The following is a 25,143-nucleotide window of genomic DNA, read 5'->3' as shown; positions in this document are numbered from 1 at the left end:
CTTGGTGTCGTCAGATGCTTTGAGGGCAGAGGAGAGATCTAGGGTCTAATAGACCCCAATTTTTTCAAAAAAGAGTACCTGTCACTACCTATTGCTATCATAGGGGATATTTACATTCCCCGAGATAACAATAAAAATGATTAAAAAAAAAAAAAATGAAAGGAACAGTTTAAAAATAAGATAAAAAAGCAAAAAAATAATAAAGAAAAAAAAAAAAAGCACCCCTGTCGCCCCCTGCTCTCGCACTAAGGCGAACGCAAGCGGCGGTCTGTCGTCAAACGTAAACAGCAATTGCACCATGCATGTGAGGTATCGCCGCGAAGGTCAGATCGAGGGCAGTAATTTTTGCAGTAGACCTCCTCTGTAAATCTAAAGTGGTAACCTGTAAAGGCTTTTAAAAACGTATTTATTTTGTTGCCACTGCACGTTTGTGAGCAATTTTAAAGCATGTCATGTTTGGTATCCATGTACTCGGCCTAAGATCATCTTTTTTATTTCATCAAACATTTGGGCAATATAGTGTGTTTTAGTGCATTAAAATTTAAAAAAGTGTGTTTTTTCCCCAAAAAATGTTTTTGAAAAATTGCTGCGCAAATACTGTGTGAAAAAAAAAAAATGAAACACCCACCATTTTAATCTGTAGGGCATTTGCTTTAAAAAAATATATAATGTTTGGGGGTTCAAAGTAATTTTTTTGCAAAAAAAAATAACTTTTTCATGTAAACAATGAGTGTCAGAAAGGGCTTTGTCTTCAAGTGGTTAGAAGAGTGGGTGATGTGTGACATAAGCTTCTAAATGTTGTGCATAAAATGCCAGGACAGTTCAAAACCCCCCCAAATGACCCCATTTTGGAAAGTAGACACCCCAAGCTATTTGCTGAGAGGCATGTCGAGTCCATGGAATATTTTATATTACGACACAAGTTGCGGGAAAGAGACAAATTTTTTTTTTTTTTTTTGCACAAAGTTGTCACTAAACGATATATTGCTCAAACATGCCATGGGAATATGTGAAATTACACCCCAAAATACATTCTGCTGCTTCTCCTGAGTACGGGGATACCACATGTGTGAGACTTTTTGGGAGCCTAGCCGCGTACAGGACCCCGAAAACCAAGCACCGCCTTCAGGCTTTCTATGGGCGTGAATTTTTGATTTCACTCTTCACTGCCTATCACAGTTTCGGAGGCCATGGAAAGCCCAGGTGGCACAAAACCCCCCCAAATGACCCCATTTTGGAAAGTAGACACCCCAAGCTATTTGCTGAGAGGTATAGTGAGTATTTTGCAGACCTCACTTTTTGTCACAAAGTTTTGAAAATTGAAAAAAGAAAAAAAAAAATGTTTTTTCTTGTCTTTCTTCATTTTCAAAAACAAATGAGAGCTGCAAAATACTCACCATGCCTCTCAGCAAATAGCTTGGGGTGTCTACTTTCCAAAATGGGGTCATTTGGGGGGGTTTTGTGCCACCTGGGCATTCCATGGCCTCCGAAACTGTGATAGGCAGTGAAGAGTGAAATAAAAAATTTACACACTTAGAAATCCTGAAGGCAGTGATTGGTTTTCGGGGTCCCGTACGCGGCTAGGCTCCTAAAAAGTCCCACACATGTGGTATCCCCATACTCAGGAGAAGCAGCTGAATGTATTTTGGGGTGCAATTCCACAGGCCCATGGCCTGTGTGAGCAATATATCATTTAGTGACAACTTTTTGTAAATATTTTTTTTTTTTTTTTGTCATTATTCAATCACTTGGGACAAAAAAAATAAATATTCAATGGGTTCAACATGCCTCTCAGCAATTTCCTTGGGGTGTCTACTTTCCAAAATGGGGTCATTTGGGGGGGTTTTGTACTGCCCTGCCATTTTAGCACCTCAAGAAATGACATAGGCAGTCATAATCTAAAAGCTGTGTAAATTACAGAAAATGTACCCTAGTTTGTAGACGCTATAACTTTTGCGCAAACCAATAAATATACGCTTATTGACATTTTTTTTACCAAAGACATGTGGCCGAATACATTTTGGCCTAAATGTATGACTAAAATTTAGTTTATTGGATTTTTTTTATAACAAAAAGTAGAAAATATCATTTTTTTTCAAAATTTTCGGTCTTTTTCCGTTTATAGCGCAAAAAATAAAAACTGCAGAGGTGATCAAATACCATCAAAAGAACGCTCTATTTGTGGGAAGAAAAGGACATAAATTTCGTTTGGGTACAGCATTGCATGACCGCGCAATTAGCAGTTAAAGCGACGCAGTGCCAAATTGGAAAAAGACCTCTGGTCCTTAGGCAGCATAATGGTCCGGGGCTCAAGTGGTTAAGGAAAGAAATGAAATCAATTGCAGATTCCCTTGATCCCTCACAGATTTTTTTGGACTTTCTTCAAATATTTTCACGCTCATTTTCCACGATTGATTGGTTTTTGGACTTTATAGATATTTACTGTATTCAATTTTCACTATATATTTTTTCTTGGATTTATATATTTGTATATCACTTTCACTGAGTGTTATAATTTATATTAGCTCATATTGAATTTATTGAATAATTTATTTTATTTAATATTAATTTTTACTTTTTGGGATATTTAGCAATATATGTTTTTTCACTTTTTCTCTAGTCACGTCTGTATTCAGCTCACTGGCTGGATAAGAGTGTTTGGCATCTCCCCACCTGGGGATAAGCGCCACTATTTCATCTATAATTTTCCTTTGGTGAATTCGGTTTATATACATTTTATTTGTTAAGTGGCAGCTTTGGTAGGGTTTTGACATTTATTAACATAGCGCGGAGATGGTAATACAGGTCAGGGGTGGCGTAATTTGCACCTGGTTATCTCCGGATTTCAAAAGCGGATATTGGAATGATCACTTTATCAGACCACGCCCCTTCCGCTGTTACTTTACAACTAACCCCACCCAAACAAACCTCCTTTAATTGGAGACCTAATGCTACCTTACTTACAGATCAGAGTAGGGCTGAAACAACTAATCGATTATGAAATTAATCGATTACTATTTTCATAATCGATTAATCGGCCAGTAACATAATGGGGTTAAAAAAAACCGAAAATGAGCCCTTTATAGTACAAAGAGAGCAAATAATCGCTATTGTAAATAGAACTTTCACAGTTCTACAGTAAAAAAATTAACCCCTTACAGTAGTGATTATCTGCTTTTTGTTGTACTATAAAAGGGCTAGTTTTAGTTTTTTTAACCCCATTATGTTACTAAACGTCTTAGACCTGGTTCACTCTTGTGTGTTTTTTGGTGCTTTTTGCAGAAACGCACTACATTTCATTTACATGGATTCCTATGGGACACGTTCACATCTATGCTTTTTTCAGCCGCCGTGTATTTGGAAAGGATCAGTGACTTTTTTTAAAACGAAAAACTGTGCTTTTTTGGTTCAATATACTTCCATGGAAAAGCTGCAGAAAAGCATGTAATGCGTGTTTGCAGCAATTTGTTTTTTAATCTGCCCAACAACAAGTTGGCCAAAAAAAATGCCAAAACGCAAATCGCAGCAAAATCACATGCGCAAACATCAAAACGCACAGCAAAAAGCACTGTAGCAACAGATCAAAAGCAAACTGCATAGGTGTGTACCGAGCCTTATGCTGGCCACACGGATCAATTTCCAGACGAGAATATTCAGACGAAAAATCTTTGTACATTCGCTGAATGAAAGAATGTTGTTTGAAATTTTCAATTGTTTTTAACATTCTGTTTTTAAAATGAATGAATTTCTGAACGAAAACCACATATAATGTCTGAAAACTCCTTTGACCAAGAAGTTTTCTATTATTTCCAAACTTTCCCGTCACTGTGGTTGAAAATGAACGTCGATTTGACCCCACTAACGATTAAAAAAATCAAACGAACGTTTTTAAAATGAAATTTATTTTGAAGGAAGACATTGTTTGTTTTTTTAATAAAAAAAAAAAATTGATCTCTGAGTCTGATGATATTTACCAGATGCACCCTTTAATAGTATATACAGAATATCTCTCCTCTAATAGTTTATACAGTATATCTCCTCTAATAGTTTATACAGTATATCTCCTCTAATAGCATATACAGTATATCTCTTCTGTCTGTTATTCTCAGAGTGGATTAGATATTTTGCTCCCTAACCATATAGTTGGTTACTTATATTTACCACTGCATAGAGATATTTAAGAATAAATTGCCTTTTTTTTTAAACTTTACATATTAACTAAATTATACACCACACTTTTTTTTTAAGGTTATTAACCGATTAATCGAAAAATCGAAACAATAATCAGCCAACTAATCGATTATGAAAATAATCGTTAGTTGCAGCCCTAGATCAGAGTATATATGACGACATACATGAATCTATCAAATCATACTTCATACACAACATCGAATCCAGTACAAATCCCCTTAACAATTGGGAAGCACATAAGAGTGTAATAAGGGGAGAACTTATAAAATGGGGGGCAAGAAAGAAAAAGGAAAGGGACAAAAATCACTAAATTGTCCAATACAATAGCCAAACTTTAAACACAACATAAGCAATCCCTTACAGCTAAAGCAGCAGACGAACTTGCTCACTGCAGGAACTCTTTACTGCAAATAATAAATTTGCAAACCTGAAAATCTCTCTTCTTCCGGAAAAGCGTTTTTTATGAGACAAGAGCAGAAAACAGCTCGCTAAAGCTTTAAGGGATGCAACAATTGCTAATCATAGTCACGCTATTCACAACAAAGCAGGCACACTTGAACACAAACCTGAAAAAATAGCAGAACTCTTTCACGAGTTTTATTCCAAATTATATGACTTGCCCCCACAACACAAACCTGCACATGTACCACACTCGAGTGGAAACAACCCAGGATTTCCTGAAGAACAGCAAAATCCCCTCCCTCCACACAGAGGACATAAACAGTCTAGATCAGGGGTGTCCAAACTATGGCTCTCCAGTTGTTCAGGAACTACAATTCCCATCATGCCTAGTAATGTCTGTGAATTTCAGAGTTTTACAATGCTTCATGGGAACTGTAGTTCTGCAACAGCTGGAGGGCCGTAGTTTGGACACCCCTGGTCTAGATGATCCCATTAACAATACAGAATTGCAAGAAGCAATTAAGGAATTAAAGTCCAGGTCCTGCCGGATTTACATCCCAATATTACAAAACTTACACACAACTACTTTCCAAACGCCTCCTAAAGGCCTTCAACCACCTAGCAAAACATGATAACGAATCTAACTCTCTCCTTATGGCACATATAGCAGTAATTCCCAAACAAGACAAAGACCACACAGACTGCAAACTTCAGACCAATATCACTCTTGAATGTAGACATCAAATTATTAAAAATCTTAGCCAATAGATTAAAACCCCTTCTTGGACCAGAACAAGTGGGATTCATGCCTGGTAGAGAGTCAAGGGACAACATTACCAAATCTTTGAATCTCATCCATTACACCCGCAGCTCTAAGATCAAGGGCCTTCTGGTGTCCACAGACGCTGAGAAGGCCTTCGATAGAGTTTCCTGGGATTACATGATAGCTACTTGCACCCACATAGGCTTAGGCGGAAATGTGCTGAATTGGATAAAAGCCTCTACCAAAAACCACAGGTCAAAATCAAAAATAACATACTATCTGACCCAATAAGTATACACAACGGCACACGACAAGGCTGCCCTTTATCGCCATTACTTTTCATCCTGGCGCTTGAACCCCTTATTAGAACTATAAACCTGTCTTCTGAAGTCAGTGGTTTCAAAATTCACAAAAGAGAATATAAAGTAGCTGCGTATGCAGATGACCTCTTGTTTTTCATTACACAACCCCATATATCTATACCCATTCTTTTGAGAATTTTCAAAACATTTGGTTACATATCTAATTATAAAGTAAACCAATATAAATCTGAAGCACTTAACCTCCCCCTTCCCCCAGATAAATTGGATCTCCTTACAGGAAATTATCATTTTAAATGGGAACAAAACACACAAATACCTAGGAATCAAAGTAACGGCTAATATTAAATCCCTTTATTCAACTAACTTCACCCCTCTGATAAACCCAATAACCAAAGACCTTCAAAAATGGTCTCCCAGATCATTTTGATGGTTCGGAAGGGCCTCAATTTTAAAAATGACAATTCTCCCAAGACTATTATATCTCTTTAATGTACTACCTGTACCAGTACCCAATTCCTTTTTCTCCAAACTACTGAAATTACAGAGAAGGTTCTTATGGGCCGACAAAAGACCGAGGATAAACTTCCGCCTACTAACATTACCCAAAAGCAAAAGGTGGCATTGGTCTTCCTGACTTCAAAAAGTACTACAATGCCACCCATATTACCAGAATAATTGACTGGTACTGCCACAGCCAAGTCAAAGATTGGGTACAACTTGAATTTCTACACAATAAACAGCAAATACTATACTACCCTTGGTCCTTACACTGTAATGCCCTGTACACACGGTCGGACTTTCTGACGTAATATGTGCGATTAGAGCTTTGCGGAAATTCCGACCGTGTGTGGGCTCCATCGGAATTTTTCCATTGGAATTTCCGACACAAAGTTTGAGAGTAGGCTATAAAATTTTTCGACAACAAAATCCGTTCGCGTAAATTCTGACCGTGTGTGGACAATTCCGACGCAAAAATCCATGGATTTTTTCCGATGGATGTTGGCTCAAACTTGTCTTGCATACACACGGTCGCACAAAGTTGCCGGAAAATCCGATTGTTCTGAACGCGGTGACGTAAAACACGTACGTCGGGACTATAAACGGGGCAGTAGCCAATGGCTTTCGTCTCTTAATTTATTCTGAGTACGCATACTCAGAATAAATTAAGAGACGAAAGCCATTGGCTACTGCCCCGTTTATAGTCCCGACGTACGTGTTTTACGTCACCGCGTTCAGAACAATCGGATTTTCCGGCAACTTTGTGCGACCGTGTGTATGCAAGACAAGTTTGAGCCAACATCCATCGGAAAAAATCCATGGATTTTGTTGTCGGAATGTCCGATCAATGTCCAATCGTGTGTACAGGGCATTAGTCCACTAGAAACATAACACACCCCTAGTAGCTAATACACTAAACATCTGGCATAAGATTGCCCTGCAGTACAAACTTGCCTGTATCCCAGGCCCATTGACCCCAATCGCTAATAACCCAGATTTTCTACCAGGTTTAAACCAGAAAACATTACCATCCCTAAGTTGCAACTCTTAGTCATCCATTGCCTTGACGGAAACCAAGTCAAACCACTAGAAACTCTTAAAACAGAATTCGGGGATTCATTCCCAGACTTTTGGTTCTATATACAGCTTAAAGACTTTTTGATCAATAGTAAACACAAAGCCTCATATTGCCTAAGGTTAACACCTCTAGAAGATATGTCACAAGAGATCTCAGGTCTCTAAAACAACTTCGTTAGCGTAAAAGTGGTTAACCCACCCACCACAAGATGAGAACAGCAAACATAAAGAAAAATGGGAGGCAGACCTAGACATCAAAATAAGTGACACACAATGGGAAAAGGCATGTATTCTGGCACAAATGCTCACTTGGCTCAAGATATCAAGAAATTTCTTACAGAATCCTCACACAGTGGTATATGACACCGCAAAAGGCTACAAAATGGTTTCACACAGCTTTAGACACATGCTGGCGTTGTGGGAACGAAACAGGTTTGTTCATACATATATGGTGGAGGTGTCCCCCCCCCCAAATCCTTGACTACTGGGATAAAATCACTAAATGGATTAAACACATAACCGATACCAAGATTATCTTAAATGCAGTTGCTTGCCTGCTACACATTAACTCATTTTCAATAAGTAAATACAAGAAGTCCTTATCAAGACATCTACTAACAGCAGCAAAAACTCTAATCACCTTACATTGGAAATCCACTCACACCCTGACGGTCAAGGATTGGCTGGACAGAGTCCAATACATGTACAAAATGGAAAAAATACTGGTGATGAAAAAGGAAAATAGTACCAGCTTTAATGAATTGTGGCAACCTTGGTTATTATTTACTCTCTCAAATGAATACCAATCTCTCCTTTCATGAGGTTTAGATGATAAAATTCCGGTACTATGGAAAATAGTTCCAATAACAGACATAGGCCTTCAGAGCTTCCCTAAGCCCAAAACAAATTTCCCTACGACAACTATTATTATTATTAATAATATTATTATTATTATTATTATTATTATTATTTTATTTTCATCCTTATTATGTTTTCTCCATGCAACACTCACTACTTAAGTCTTGTCTTCCTCCTAACCTTTCACCTTCCTTCCCACCTCTTCCCCTCACCCAACCTACCCCCTGCCACACACTTTCCCCCATCCTCCCAACTCACAAACTATTCAAATTACTTTACATAAGATTTATGCAACTGTATAATTGCAATGATAACATGCGCATTGTTAAACTGTTAAAAATGGACATTGTTTTTTTTCATGCCCTTTCTACTACATGTATACTGTATACTGTAAATGTATGCTATATTTTTTATTTATAAAAATTCCTTTTGATTGTGAAAAAAGAGTAGGAGGTCTTGAGAAGAGCGGAGGGGACGATTTGGGTGATATTTGGAGACAAGATTAGTGATGTAGCTCGGGGCAGAGTTGTGATTGGCTTTGTATGTTGTGGTTAGTATTCTGAATTTAATTTGCTGGGTGATTGGGAGCCAGTGTAGGGATTGGAGGAGAGGGTTGGCAGACACTGAGCGGTTGGTAAGGTGGATAAGTCTGACAGGAGCATTCATGATAGACTGAAGAGGGGAGGAGCCTATGGAGAGGCAGGCCTATGAGAAGGGAGTTGCAATAGTCAAGGCGAGAGATAACAAGGGAGTGAATGAGGAGCTTGGTGGTTTCAATTGTTAAAAAGGGGCGAATTTTAGAGATGTTACAGAGGTGAATTCTACAAACTTTTGACAGCGATTGGACTTGGGGCTGAAATGACAAGTCAGAGTCTAGGATTACACCTAGTACCCTGGCGTGAGGGGAGGGACTAATGGTTGCATGGTTGATTTTGATGGAAAAGTCATGGAGGGGGGCACGGGCGGGGTGCGAATATTATTAGCTCAGTTTTAGAGAGATTTAGTTTAGTGGTGCGACATCCATGCTGATATGTCAGTTAGTAAGTTATTAATGCGAGAGGAGACTGAAGGAGTGAGGTGAGGAGTAGACAGATAGATTTGTGTGTCATCGGCGTATAAGTGGTATTGGAAGCCGTGGGTGGTTATCAAGTGACCAAGGGAGGAGGTGTAGATAGAGAAGAGAAGGGGTCCAAGAACAGAGCCTTGGGGGACCCCCACAGAAAGTGTCAATGGAGAGGAAGCGACAGAGTTGTAGGTGACACTGAAGGAGCGCTGTGATAGATAGGCAGAGAACCAGGATAGAGCAGAATCTCGGAGGCCAAGGGAATGTAGTTTGAGAAGGAGTGCGTGGTCAACAGTATCAAAGGCCGCAGAGAGGTTAAGTAGTAGGAGTATAGAGTATTGGCTATTGGTTTTAGCAGTTAGTAAATCGTTAATGAGTTTTAGTAAGGCAGTTTCCGTGGAGTGCTGCAGTCATGTAGCGTAAGTGCATTTGTGTGCATGCTGATGCCAAACCAAAATCAGTTGCACTAGTTACATTAAAATGCATTTCATTTCTCCTTTTTTAGTATTCTTTTTTTTTTTTTTATTTCAACCTGAAATTTACCTTCAATAGAGTATTGGCTATTGGTTTTAGCAGTTAGTAAATCGTTAGTGAGTTTTGGTAAGGCAGTTTGCGTGGAGTGCTGCAGTCATGTAGCGTAAGTGCATTTGTGTGCATGCTGATGCCAAACCAAAATCAGTTGCACTAGTTACATTAAAATGCATTTCATTTCTCCTTTTTTAGTATTTTTTTTTTTTTATTTCAACCTGAAATTTAGCTTCAATAATCTGTGTTCCATAATACTTAAATGAGAAGTGTGGGAATACAAAAACAAAAACACACGTGCTCCCCTATTTGCATGCAGGATCCGTCCGATGCTGGGGCTGTCCCCTGCTGCAGCTGTCTAAGACCGAGTACTGAGTGATCACATGACCACTGATCGCTCGGTTCTCGGTCTTTACTGAGCAGAGCCTGGTGACTGTTAGTCACTGGCTCTCTGCTCTGCCCCTGCAGTGCTTACTGGACTGTGCAGGGGGTGAGAGCAGTTGGCACAGGCTCTCAGGATGAGCCAGCTGCCGGTCAGGCATCTGGGTGGATCCTGACTTTAAAGTTGGGATCTCTCCAGAGCCTGATCCGGCTCTGTGACATCAGCCAACGGCAGGCTTTAGTCCCCTGTCAGCTGGATCTGGGCCACAGGAGTGCAGAACTAAGTGAACTCCTGTGACCTAAAAGAGAAAAATGGCCAAAAGAACTTTTGGCGATACTTCTCTTTTAAAGATATAATTCTCCATGCATGTTTTCACAATATATTGTATACTAAAATCAAGTTGTGTACTGTGTATATATTAATCACTTCCCGCCCAGCCTATTGTCAAATGACAGCAGGGCAGGACATTTGTCATTCATCATATGATGTCCTCGGCGCGATTTGTCACTGTGTTCAATAGACACAGCCGATGATTGATATGTGTACCTGCTGCCGGTGCCATGTGATCGCTGTGACCAAACACAGCAGATTACATCACAGTTGTAAACAATATATGGCTTTGATTTGTACCATTTATTGTGTACAATTGTGTTGCTAGCTATGATTGTTCACAGTGATCACATGGTACAGACAGGTCCAATTAAAACCCACCTGCACCATGTGAATAGCTGTGACCAATCACAGTTAACCACAAAAACACTGAATAAATGAATTTCATTCAATGAATAAGGTTGCTTACAACAGTGAAATTAAAGGTATAAGCAATTATAATAATGTGTAAAAAAAAAAAAAAAAAAAAAAATCCTGATCACTTCCCTAGAGTAGTACCGTGTTTCTATGGAAATACTGTATTGCTCTGGTCAGTGTGTTTAAAAAATCATTAAAAAAAAATTGTAATAAAAAAGAAAAATAAATTGAAAAAATATATCTTCTCTTTTTTTTAAACATACTGTCACCAGTCATTGTCCCTGATCACCGCCCCACCAGTTGTTATGATGAAGCTGTACTGCACTGATGACAGTATGTAAAAAGAAGATGTAAAAAAAAAACAATTTTAGAAAATTGTGCCAAAAAATGACAACTTTAACTACTTCAGCCCCAGAAGATTTGGCTGCAGAATGACCGGGCCATTTTTTGCGATACAGCACTGCGTAGCTTTAACTGACAATTGCACGGTCGTGCGACGCTGCACCCAAACAAAATTGACGTCCTTTTTTTCCCACAAATAGAGCTTTCTTTTGGTGGTATTTGATCGCCTCTGTGGTTTTTATTTTTTGCACTATAAACAAAAAAATGCAACAATTTTGAAAAAAAAACACAATATTTTGTTTTCCTATAATAATAAATATCCCATTTTTTTTTAAAAAAAAGCAAGTTTGTGCCGATATGTATTCTTCTACATATTTTTGGAAAAAAAAATCGCAATAAGTGTATGTTGATTGATTGGTTTGCGCAAAAATATTAGCGTCTACAAAATAGGGGATAGATTTATAGCATTTTTATAATTTTTTTTTTTTTACTAATAATGGCGGCGATCTGTGATTTTTATCGTGACTGCAACATTATGGCGGACACATCGGACAATTTTGACACATTTTTGGGACCATTGGCATTTATACAGCGATCAGTGCTTTAAAAATGCATTGATTACTGTGTAAATGTCACTGGCAGTGAAGGGGTTAACACTAGGGGGCGATCAAGGTGTTAACTATGTTCCCTGGGAGGTGATTCTAACTGAAGGGGGAGGGGACTGACTAGAGGAAGTGACGGATGGTGGTTCCTAGCTAATAGGAACTCACGATCTGTCACTCCTGTCACTTGTCCCTGTTCTGTGTCTCCTGCTCACAATCTCTCATGGCCGGCGGTCATCGTGACGATCGGCCACGAGCATCGGCAACCCTGCTGTGCAACGTGCGCCCGTGCCTGCTATCCCGATCCCGCGAGACGATGTATCGCTACAATGGTGCGTGGGATCGTGCCGACCTGCCGCAGTATAATGACGGCGGCTGGTCGGCAAGCGGTTAAAAAACTCGCCATGCCTCTTAGTAAATACCTTGGACTGTCTGCTTTCCAAAAAGGGGTCATTTTGGGGATATTTTTATTGTCCTGGTGTTTTCAGTTCTCAAGAAATGAGATATGCCATCAGTATATCAGGACTGATCGATTTTCAGATATACAGTCAGTGGGAATAAAAAAAGAATCAGCCTCCCCTTTATAATAATCACATTTTGTTGCTCTGCAGTCTAGCCAAATGTAAATATGCAAAATATATCACCCCTGGAGTTCAGCGTTAAATTGTATATTTTTATTGAGCTACAATGGGTATAGAAACAAATCCCCCCCCCCCCATCATTTAAGATAATCACATTTTGTTGCTTTGCAGCCTAAAATGCTGACAGACATTTTTTTTTTTTTTTATATTCAGCTGTATTTACTAGTGCAACTTATAACATCCAAGCGAAAGCTATAACACCAACATGTCAGAAAAGAAAAAGTCAAAAACAGAATCACTGAGTTGAGAAAGGATCACCCAATTGTGTCAGTAGTTTGTTGAACCACCTTTTGCTTTAATTCAGTCTTTTAGTCTGTTGGGATATGTCTCTACTAACTTTAAATATCTAGACTTTGCAATATGTGCCCACTCTTCTTTGCAGAACTGCTCAAGTTCAGTTACATTTGATGGTTATCGTTTTGTGTCTTCAAGTCATTCCACAGATTTGCAATGGGGTTTAGGTCTGGGCTCTGACTAGGCCATGCAAGGACATTCACCTTTTTCTCCTTCAACCACTGTGTGGTAATTTTTTCTGTGTGCTTTGGGTCATTGTCATGTCGGAAAGTAAACCTTCCCATTGACAACTTTCTGGCAGAGGGCAGCAGATTTTACTCAAGAATTTGGTGGTATTTTGCCCAATCCATTATTTTCTTCTGTCCTGACAAGTACTCAAGTCCTGCTGTACAGAAACACCCCCATAAAAGAATATTACCACCTCCATGCTTTACTATAGGAATGGTGTTATTTGGATGGTGAGCTCTGTTGGATTTCCGCCAGACATAGCGTTTAGTGTGAAGGCCAAATAATTCAATTTTAGTAAATGCATGTGGCCTTTTTTGAGGAGTGGCTTTTTTCTTGTAACCCTCCCATACATGCCACATTTGTGGAGAATTTGTGATATTGTTGTCACATGCACACAATGACCACTGTTCAGAGTTTCTGTAGGCCTCTTGGTAGCCACTCTGACCAGTTTCCTCCTGTCTCTTTCATCCAGTTTGGAGCAACATCCTGATCCAGTGTTGTGCCAAATACCTTCCACTTTTTAATAAAAGACTTCACTGTGCTTTTAGGCATTGATAAAGGCTTTGAACCTTTTTTTTTTTTTTTTTGTATCCGTCTCCTGACTTGTGCCTGTTTGCAACTTTATACCGGAGATCCCGGTGACAGTGCCTTGCCACCCATAGTTGATTGCTTCAGTTGCTCCACCAGGGACTGAAATGCTCCAAGAAAGCTCTTTTCATGCTGAGCTGATCAAAATGACCACAGCTGATCACAACTGAAAGTCAAATGGCTTTGTGTGCCATTGAGAAGGTGATTAGCTACACCTGATTGAGTTTACAAGTCATATTTAGGAGGGGGTAATCCTTTTTTCAACTCAATGACTCTGTTTAAAAAAAAAAAAAAAATTCTGACCTGTTGATGTTCTATCTTTTACTTGGATGTTTTAAGTTGCACTAAGTAAATACAACTGCTTAAAACAAAAACTGCAAAGCAACAAAATGTGAATATTTTAAAGGGGGGCGATTCCTTTTTGTACCATAGTTTCTGGACTCTATAACGTTCCTATAGTCTTATGCCCCGTACACATGGTCTGACTTTCCGACAACAAAACCGTGGAATGTTTTTCGAAGGGTGTTGGCTCCAACTTGTCTTGCATACACACAGTCACACAAATGTTGGGCAACAATTACGAACGTAGTGACTTTTGGCGAGCCAATAAAAAAGTTCAATAGTCATGTGATATCTCCATTACGAACGCTAGTTTTACAAGACCGAGCGTTTCTGGCTCGTCCTTGATTCCGAGCATGCATGTTTGTTTGTTTGTACTTGGACTTTTGTCCGACGGACTTGCTTCCGAGAGCATGCTAGCCAACATTTGTTGGCGGAAAGTCCGCCAACAAATGTCCGATGGAGCATACACACAGTTGGACTTTCCACCAACAAGCTCATATCCAACATTTCCTTGTGTACGCATTAGGGCATTAGACTTCATGTACACGGGACGTTTTTACAACCTCTCCTGAACGATTTAACTTGACAGATAGTAACCTACGTTTAAAACGTCTGTTTTGCCGCGTTTGCGCTTAGAAGCCCTTTTTTTTTCAAATGGCCAAAAATGAAAAACGCCTGTAAACAAGACGCGGCTAAACGCGAGTTACCACGTTTAGACGCGTTTGGCGCTTGAAATGCCTGTAAACTTAGCAGCAGCAGTGTACATGAGGCCTAAATGATAAACACTGATTTGGGTTATTTTTTTCACCAAAGAAATGTAACAGAATACAGTTTGGCCTAGTTAAATGCTCCTCCTATAATTACAATATCCTCTTGGTTGCTCCGTGCACAATGGGTGTTTACCCCTGATGCATTGGGGCACCTACGTTTTAGCCAGTGGCAGAGGGCACAGGTGCACTTTCCAGCCCTGGATGGTGCTGGGCAGTACACTCAGTGGTACTTCCAGTATGCACCCAGGGACAAATGCCAGGAATGCAAGAAGTCTGTATTCTGTTCATTTGTCCCTGGGCACTTACTTACCCTAAATGTACATACTGCTAAGTGCACTGTTCATCTGCAGCAGTGTATCAGGCTCCATTGGCTTCCCAGGGCATGTTTATTTGTCATTAATGGCTGTGGGACCGTACAGATATGCTTGACACATTACGGCTAGCAAACTCAAATCCCATTGCATGCAGATGTCTTAAAATATCTTGTACTTGTTAAAGAGAAACTGTATGAAGGAGAAGAATAAAGGCACTACTACAGAGGCTGTTGGTTTTTCCATCTCTGGGTTACTGGACTACAGCAAGGCATGACATTTCAGGACAATCTTGTGCATTCCAACATATTGTGAAGGTGCTAACCTTCTAATGAATATAACAAGAAGCATGTCTCCTGACTGTCAATTATGCTGGAGCCAGAGGGGATGCTTTTGAACTTGTCCTCATAGGACTCCTAGTTTAGTAAATTTAAGGAAATGGCTAGGGGTGCCAATAATATGAGCTATGTGAAGCCTTCTTTGCAGAGGCTGTAAGCTGGTTAACATAAAAGTAGGAGTTTCTGGAAAATTTCAACTATATAATCAAGACCTTAGAAATTCACAGCAAGTAGCATAATAAAACGGAAACATAAATTTCAGTGATATTAAATTACAAATTGGCTTGTGTAGCAGACCTATGTGTACACATTTTTCTTTTTCCTAGAACCCTTGGAGGTTTATCTTAAATGGATAGTGTCTGTCTATCAGCGGTTCTGCAATCTGAATATCCAACATGTTTTCTTCTTATTACTCAGGTACGGGACAACGGGTCATATTTTTATATTGACGCTAGTGACGATTCCAAAAGCAGCTGGATGAGGTAAAGCTGTGTTAATGCTGTAAGATTATAATGCATAAATAACTCTCTGAAAACTAACAAAAGGTCCACGCTGCTCACAGAAGGAGGGTCAAGTGATAAAAAAGTATTAGCTGTTGAATGAGCTGATGAAGAAAATGAAAGTACAGTTGGAGGCAGAATAGGCTTCTTGTCAGAAACCATGAAATCAGGCCAAAGCAGAAGTACAGTTAAATCACACTTGTTTAATAATAAAAGTAAAAAGAACAAACGTAGTCAAAACATAGCCAAAGTTCAGTAACCGGAACGGATAGTCAGCCAAGCCAGAAGTCAGGGATCAAAGTAGTGGAACAGCAAGCAGGATCTGGAGCCAGAAGGAATGTCAGCAAAGCAAGTCTTGAACAGGATCGCAAGAGATGTTTCTGTGATGTTGACTAAGGCGAAGGCAGAGCTCCTCTGGACTGGACGGCTTAAGTAGGCAAGATTGACAAGCAGGATATCAACAGCTGAGTAACTGTGGAGAGATAGGAGCTGGCAATTAGCTGACAGCTGAGCGGCCAGCTCAGAGAAGGAAGTGCTGAGCCCAGCCCTGACACTTCTCTGGAGAGAAGTTTTCAGGGATCGCTTAAATGCGGATAGAGTTGGAGATAGTCAGACAGATTGGGGTAGGAAATTCCGAAGGATGGGAGAGGCCGAAGAGAAGTCTTGGAGGTGAGTATGTGAGGAGGTGACAATGGAACTAGACAGCAGGAGGTCTTCAGAGGAGCGAAGAGGAAGATTTGATTCGTATTTTGAGACTAAGTTAGTGATGTAGCTGGGGTTGTGGATGTCTTTGTAAGTTGTTAGTATTTTGAATTTAGTTAGTTGGGTGAGTGGCAGCCAATGGAGGGATTGTGGCAGAGAGGGGTGGCAGACACTGAGTGGTTTGTAAGGTGGATGAGATTGGCAGCAGCATTCATGATAGATTGAATTGGGGATAACTTAGTTAAAGGTAAGCCAATGCTGGAGTTGCAGTAGTCAAGGAGAGAGATAACCAGGGAGTTAATTAGGAGCTTTGTAGCTTCATTGGTTAGGAAAGGGCATATTTTGGAGATGTTGCGGAGGTTGAGGCAGAAAGCTTTGGAAAGTGATTGGATGTGGGGCCGAAAGGAGAGTTCAGAGTCCAGGATAACACCTAGCACCCTGGCATGCGGGGATGGGCTGATAGTTGTGCCATTGATCTTGACAGAGAAGTCAGGGGAAGAGGCATGTCGTGGAGGGAATATCATGAAATATTTTCATGAGACTAGCAGTCAGAGACAGCAGTGCCTTAGATATCACACTACAGATTATACAGCCAAGGGGCTGTCAGCACAGAAGTGCCTAGACACCCTCACATACCAGGAAGTATACTGCAGTTTTTTTAATTCAAGACAAAGGTAGATTTTTCAGGGCACAATTAACATTTCTAGATGTTCCCTATAATGTAGCAACTCTTACTCTAACCAATAAAAGTTTGTGTCTACCTTATATTTTGTCATGAATTTTTCAACATAGGCAAAATCCATGCAAATCTATTGTTTCCAGTAAGTCTTTTCCGACCAATACATTACATTGGAAAAAAAAGACAGAAGAGCACACCTCCTAAGTGCAATATTTATTTTACAAATGGCAAATATATATATATATATATATATATATATATATATATATATATATATATATATATAATATATAATATATATAAACACTCACATCAGGAAATTGATGGTCAGCTCATCTGGTGGAAGGAAACCCATGGGAACAGTCCACACGCCTCTAATCCAGGGGTGTGCACAAACCACGACCACCGGAAGAAGCCGGCCAGTACTGTAGTTTTACATAATGTTTTTACACCAACAACATTTTTATTGTCTGTTATAATCTGTATACACCCTATTACTCATGATTTTGTCCAGGTGAATGGTGTTTGTGTCCCATCCTTCTGCTATTAGCCAGATGACGCTCGCCCCCTTCCCCTTCTATAGCATCACTTGAGAAAGGAGCGCGCATGCTCTGTACGAGCCTCGCCCATGCTCTGAAACGCATTGTGGTTTTTCCCTTCCACCCCGGTGACTTCACACACCTACGGCGCTGCGCTTCAAGCTGGTTCTTCTAGCCAACCCGGAACAACTACAGCACTGGCTGGCTTCTTCTTGCTGCTTCACTGTGGTGGTCGCGGTTTGTGCACATGCCCGTATTAGAGGCGTGTGGTCCCTTCCACCAGATGAGCTGACCACCAATTTCCTGATGTGAGTGTTAATATATATACTTGCCATTTGTAAAATAAATATCGCACTTAGAGGCGTTTTTTCTTTTTTTTTTTTTTTTCTATCTTGTACCAGAGATTTTCATCATCATCATCATCATTAACAAGACTCTGCTATTGACTTTAATTCCCCATATTCCCTGGCATGGACTGTTTGTAATTCACTTTCCATTTTAGTGCATGGTGGTTGTTACACAAACATTCTGTGCATTAACCCCCCCCCCCCCTTTTTTTTTTTCAATACATTACATCGGGCTGGCATTGTGTTCCCTTGGGCACATTCTCTTATAAGGTATTCTGTTCGGTTAATTTTATTAGGTATGTGGCTTGTGCATCAACAGAGGAGGAACACAATCTGACGGTCTTCCAGTATCGGGGAAAGATATACTATCGTTCTTGTCAGTCTATTCCATCAGGAACAGAACTTATGGTATGGATTGGTGAGGAGTATGCCAGAACCCTGGGCCTCAAACTAGGTAAATAAAACTAATATAAATGTATTTAAAATATTGTTACACTTATGTTTAAAAGAGAAGTATGGACTTAGAAAACAAACAATTATACTCACCTAGTAGCCTCAATCCCCCGCCGGCTCTGCAGTGAGACTTGAACGATCAAATACCGCTGATGACTTAGTTCTCCCCCTCCACTCTGATCAGAGAACCGTGACTGTCCTTTTCTGACTCTGCCCCTCCAGCGCTCACTGGAACGCTGGGCTGTGGAGGGGGAGGGAGTGGCTGGCTCAGCCTCTCAGTGGGCACTGAGAGGCTGAGCCAGGTGCTGATGCAGACATCTGGGTGGATCCCGATCATATGGTCGAGATCTTTCCCAAAGCCCGGACCGGCTGAGTGACGTCAGCTGACAGCGGGCTTTGGAAATCCAATTTAGAAAATACTTAAAATCCAGTAATACACTATCTCACCCAGCTCTGCACATGCTCAGTTGCTCTCTATTATTTGGCACTGTGCCGAATTTGTACGGGCCGATCTGCTGACAGCCTAAACATTTACTGCTGTACAGGGGCTCTGGGCTTCAGCAAAATGATGGCCTCCAGCAAGAAAAAGCAGGAACAATACTGGAGGCAATTTACAGCACACACTATTTTTGGTAGCATAATTATTAATGTGGAATGTACAGTGGGGAAAATAATTGATCCACTGCAGATTTTGTAAGTTTGCCCACTTACAAAGAAATGAAGGGTCTATAATTCTTATCATAGGTGTATTTTAAATGATAGAGACAGAACATCAACCAAACATCCAGAAAAAAACACGATACAAATGTTAAAAATTGAGTTGCAGTTTAGTGAGTAAATTAAGTATTTGATCCCCTACCAACCAACAATAATTCTGGCTCCCACAGACTGGCTGCAGTATGTGCTCATGTACACAGATTAGTCCTGTCAATTCAAGAATGTGCTCCTAACGACAACTCGTGTGTGTGTGTGTGTATAAAAGACACCTGTCCACAGGATCCCTTTTTCTTCACAAATCTACTCCCCCTGTGCCAGTGCTTACCGTTACCATCTATCCCTGCCCTAGGAAAAATTGCAGTAATTTTAGGTGCACGGAAGCATGGGGCATGGCATCTGTCTCTACAATTCAGCTCTTGGATACTGAGCAGAAAATCAACAAAAAGTAAGAGGTAAAGACAGGTATAGTCATTGGAGCCTAGCTCAAGATACATTTTTTGCATCCTTGTTTTTTTTTTTAACCGTTTGCCACCCACCCACAGTACATTTACTGCAGGCGGGTGGCACAGGCAGGCAGGATGACATGTACGTCATCCAACCTGTCCCGGACTGGGGGCGTGCAGTATGCCACTGCCGTGACCGCTGTGTCCACCGGTTCCCGGTGCCCAGTCGCTTTCAGTGGCCTAGGGATCATGTTCTTGCTATGCGATCACATGATCACAATGTCCAAAATACTGTTATAAATTTAATTTTATTCATAACTGTGTTTTCTATAGAGTGATGATGTGATTGGTCCACAGCTATCACATGGTACCTGGGCCAATCACACCACCCTGTACAATGTGATTAGCTGCAGCCAATCACAGATCACTAGTAAGATCACTAGTAATCAGAGTGACTTGGTAACATTAAAAATGAGATCGCTGTATGGCTTTGGTTGACTGTACTTTTATTGTGTTTTCTAGGTGAGCATTTTAAATATGAATTTGGGGAAAAGGAACTGCTGATGAAGTTGTTCCAAGATTTACAGATAAAACCATTGGATCACATATCAAGTCAAAACCAATACCTCTGCAGTGATATGGTCAGCCCTATAATGCAGTCACATAAACCAAGCTATCCAGTAAACAACATCGGTCACTCTTCTGGATTTCAGCTGCTTGAAGGAACTCAGAACCTTGTTAGCCTTGGCCGCGCTCAGAGCCGTTATTGGACTTTTTTTGGCTTCCAAGGCGATGCCTATGGTCGGATAATTGATAAAACTAAAATAATTTGCAAAATCTGTGGTGTTAGACTTTCCTACAGCGGCAATACAACTAACTTGAGACAGCATCTTATTTATAAACATAGACGAGAGTACAATGAACTGGTGGGAACCCAGGGGGCAGTAGTTGACCCTCAAAAAAGTGTAGAAGTTGTTCCACCCCGTGAAGTTGCTTCTAGGGCTGTGGTGGCTCCTACAGTGGGAAGAACAACCAAAGCTGTGGCAGATTTCATTGTCCGTGACCTGATGCCTGTTGAAATAATTGAAGGGGAAGGTTTTACTCATATGCTGTCAGTACTGGACCCGAATTACAAACTACCAGCAGCTTCTTTTCTGGCCCATACCATTTTACATGAGATGTATGTCCAAGCGAAAATAAAAGTGGGAGAGGTGGTGAAGAATCTACAAGACTGTTCAGTAAGCCTGGACCTATGGAAGCACAGTGGTTCTTTGTCCTACCTCACTCTCATTATCCATTACGTTGATGAAGGATTTGAATCTAAGAACATGGTGCTATCCAGTAGGGTTGTCTCAGAAGACCTTTCTGAAGATAGCCTGAAGTCAGTCCTCCTTGATGTAGCAGAGGAATGGGGGATACGGGAGAACACATCCTATGCAGTCGGGCTCAACAGTCCCTCTGTAAAATCAGCAGCCTCAAAGGTGGGTTGGAAGTCTCTGCCATGCGTAGGACAGGTTCTTCGAGGCTGCATTGAAGCTATTCTTCAACACCACACAATACAGACAACACTGGATAGATTCAGAAGACTGATAGCCACTGTTTTCTCATCAACTACTCAGAATGAAGAGTTGACCACCCATGGTCCCGTATTAAAGGTGCATTTGAAAATGTTCCTTCGTGATGGAACTAAATGGTACAGCATTTACACTTTATTGCAGAGCATTGTTGACCATTCCAAGTTTTTTAAAGGTCTCATTGAAACACTGAATGAAGACGGCATAGCTTTGGAGTCAGGGGACTGGTCAATTCTCCAAGATGTCGTAGACATCCTTAAACCTTTAGCTATTGCTACCTCAACTTTTACCAAAGATCAGTTTGCTGGGTTATCCCTGGTGAAACCCGTGATAACCAGCTTATTGTATAAACACTTGGCATCTAATGAGTGGGATTCAGACTTTTGCAAGAACATTAAAAAGGCCATACACGAAGAACTGAGTTTTAGGTATTCCGACAGCGAGGTCAATCAGGTTCTCAATTTGGCATGTGCCTTGGACCCTCGTTTTCGTGGCCTTGACTTCCTCAGCCAACCAGACCGTGTAGAGACCCTTCATTTACTGAAGCTCGAAGCGTCAAGTCTGGCAAAGACACAGCCAACTGAAACTGCTTGTGTTACACCTGATCCTCAAAACACAAGGCCAGCAGCGAAAAAACCCAAGCAAGATTCTGGCATTGAGTTCCTCTTGGGAGACTTGTGTAGTGTAAGAAATGCTTCAGGTAGCACAGTTAACCAGCAGGCAGAGCAAGAAATTAGTAGCTTCCAAACAAGTGAAGCTTCCTCTTTATGCCAGGACCCGTTGCAGTGGTGGAAAATGCATTATACCCAATACCCACTTTTGGCCCGGGCAGCACGTAAATTCTTGGCCATCCCTGCTACTTCTGTACCCACAAGCTGGCTGTTTACAGATGCTGGCTTGACAGTTTACAGGAAGCGGTCAGCTTTGACTGCGGAGCATGTAGATATGCTAGTCTTTCTAAATGGTAATAGATTACTTCTCTAAACTGGTACTGGTTGGTCTTTCACATCTGTGCCTCTCCTATCCCCATCTTGGCCACCATTTGCAAGTGGCACACTGTGTTTCCTACAGGTCTGATCTAGTGCTTCCAGAGCTATCCTAATAAGAACGAGCTATTTGTTTTTGGTCTAAACCAGTATATAGATATTTAGCCAGTATATTACTGGGAATTTTAACAGAGAGACTTGGACTTATTAACTTTAAAATAACAATTGCTTCCTTTATACTCAAAAATGCATAGGGAGAGTTTTGTAAAGAGTGGTGCAGAGCACTTTCTTGCAAATTATGCATATTTCTGTGCATACTTCAAGAGTTGCTATAGTAATGTATGTGAAGTTGAGGTTAATAGTCTATATAGCAGCAATTGTGTAGGGAAATGTAAAAAAAAAAAAAAAAAAGCGAAGTAGGTTTTAATTTATGTGCTTTTGTTAATTGCAGTCTACACAATTACAAGATATGTGCATAAGCAAAAAGAAATTGCAAGAAAACAACAAAAGATTGCATAAATGCACCAAAATAATGCTGCCCAACTCTTTATAAACCTCCCCAAGAGTCGTTTAAGGTCCAATTCTATTCCTAATTGCAATTTGAAGGAAAATTTGGAAGGAACATAATTGGCTATTATTATTTTGTATGAATTTACATACCTTACAGTATTTTAAGTTATGCTTGTGTGGAAAGGGTTTGTTAAAAGAAATTTCTTATGGTTTGTCCCATTCAAAATTATTTTTAGAGCATATGTGTATTGCAATAATGATCAATTTAGTGCCAACCGCGCCATACTTTTACAGGGATATCCTCTAATTAATCCCCCTAATTATACCAAAGCGACTGATCACAAAATAATATAAAACAGTGTTACCAGGTCCTGCTTTCTACCCAAGGCTGATACTGTGAATTTGGGAATAATAATATATATATATATTATAAAATAATATAATATAAATATATATATTAGAGCTGCACGATTAATTGTCAAGAATCGTTATCGCGATCTTGACTAAGGTGTTTCACAATTCTTTCTATGCAAATAATTCTCTCTGCTCTTCTGAAGCCACAGCTGACAAAAGAAACTGGGCAGTCTGCCAAGAATCAAAACATTCTTTATCAGTTGAACTTAGGTATAAAAATTGTAACAATTTGTCAATGGGATAGACTTTGTGTGTAAGTGAAAAAAGTTTAACCACTTCCCTACCCGCCTATAGTCAAATGACGTCCACAGATGGGATCTCCCATCCTGGGTGGACGTCATATGACGGCCTCAGGTTCCCGGCCGCCTAGGGGCCGCGCGTGCCCGCCGCGTTGCTCGGGACCCGGTGCGTGTGCCCGGCGGCCGCGATGTCCGCCGGGCACCCGCGATTGCCCGTTAACCGGGCCGGACCGTGGATCTGTGTGTGTAAACACACAGATCCACGTCCTGTCAGCTCAGAGGAGAGCGATCTGTGTTCCCAGAACGGAGGAACACTGATCGGTCTCCTCCCCTTGTGCGTCCCCGCCCCCCTACAGTTAGAAGCATTCCCTAGGAAACACATTTAACCCCTTCCCGCCCCCTAGTGGTTAACCCCTTCACTGCCTGTCACATTTACACAGTAATCAATGCAATTTTATAGCATTGATCGCTGTATAAATGTGAATGGTCCCAAAAATGTGTCAAAAGTGTCCGATGTGTCCGCCATAATGTTGCAGTCACGAAAAAAAATCGCGATCGCCGCTATTATTAGTAAAAAAAATAATTTTTTTTTAAAAAATGCCATAAATCTATCCCGTATTTTATAGACGCTATAACTTTTGCGCAAACCAATCAATATACGCTTACGATTTTTTTTTTTTTTTTTTTACCAAAAATATGTAGAAGAATACGTATCGGCCGAAACTGAGGAAAAAATTAGTTTTTTTAAAAAAAAAAATTAGGATATTTATTATAGCAAAAAGTAAAAAATATTGTTTTTTTTCAAAATTGTCGCTCTTCTTTTGTTTATAGTGCAAAAAATAAAAACTGCAGAGGTGATCAAATACCACCAAAAGAAAGCTCTATTTGTGGGGAAAAAAGGACGTCAATTTTGTTTGGGTACAACGTCGCACGACCGCGCAATTGTCGTTTAAAGTGCGACAGCGCTGAAAACTAAAAATTGGTCTGGGAAGGAAGGGGGTGAAAAGGCCCGGTATTGAACCGGTTAAACACTAAACCTTTTTCTGACATTTGTTGGTTTCAAGATAAAAATCAATATTTTTTGCCAGAAAATTACTTAGAACCCCTATATATATATATATATATATATATATATATATATATATATATATATATATATATATATATAATATATATATATATTTTAGTAGACACCCTAGAGAATAAAATGGTGGTTGTTGCAATATTTTATGTCACACTGTATTTGGGCAGTGGTCTTTCAAATGCAATTTTTTTGGAAAAATTACTTTAATGCATTAAAAAAAAAAAAAAAAACTAACCAGTAAAGTTAGCCCATTTTTTTTTGTATAATGTGAAAGATTTTACATCATGAGAATCGTGATCTTTTTATTCTAAGCAAAAAAAAATTGTGATTTTAATTTTGGCCAGAATTGTGCAGCTCTAATATATATATATATATATATACATATATATATATATATATATATATTTATACTAATTAAGTCCACCAGCTCTAAAAAAATATATATATATTTAGATATTTTAAATTGCTGGTGGACTTAATTGGTTTAATTGGCACCAGATGCCCTGTCCCATTCACCCGCTATTACTGTTGCAATGCCAAATCCTGCTCATATTATAAAGACGAGCACACATACACACATACACAACAAGCTGCTAGGTTTGTTGATCGTTCTCCTTGCACAAGCTAAAATACAAAAGCAAGTTTCTCAGAATAATAACCTCCAGCATTCA

At 40.0% G+C, this 25,143-nt stretch overlaps 1 protein-coding gene across 1 annotated transcript in view; it reads left to right on the top strand.

Annotated features, from left to right (window-relative positions):
* The window catches only part of LOC141110672 (E3 SUMO-protein ligase ZBED1-like), a gene marked incomplete in the record, with an annotated part of 57,702 nt that extends 33,308 nt beyond the window's left edge, over nt 1–24,394 (top strand). Inside the window, 3 exon segments of the mRNA XM_073602157.1 lie at nt 15,703–15,767; nt 18,349–18,506; nt 20,188–24,394. Coding sequence (XP_073458258.1) covers nt 15,703–15,767; nt 18,349–18,506; nt 20,188–22,223 — 2,259 coding nt within the window.
* Nucleotides 24,395–25,143: the final 749 nt, after the last annotated feature.

Source organism: Aquarana catesbeiana, linkage group LG10 (assembly GCF_042186555.1).
Source record: "Aquarana catesbeiana isolate 2022-GZ linkage group LG10, ASM4218655v1, whole genome shotgun sequence".
Taxonomy (NCBI): domain Eukaryota; kingdom Metazoa; phylum Chordata; class Amphibia; order Anura; family Ranidae; genus Aquarana; species Aquarana catesbeiana.
Note: the sequence above shows the minus strand (reverse complement) of the source record. Positions and strands in the feature narration are given on the sequence as shown.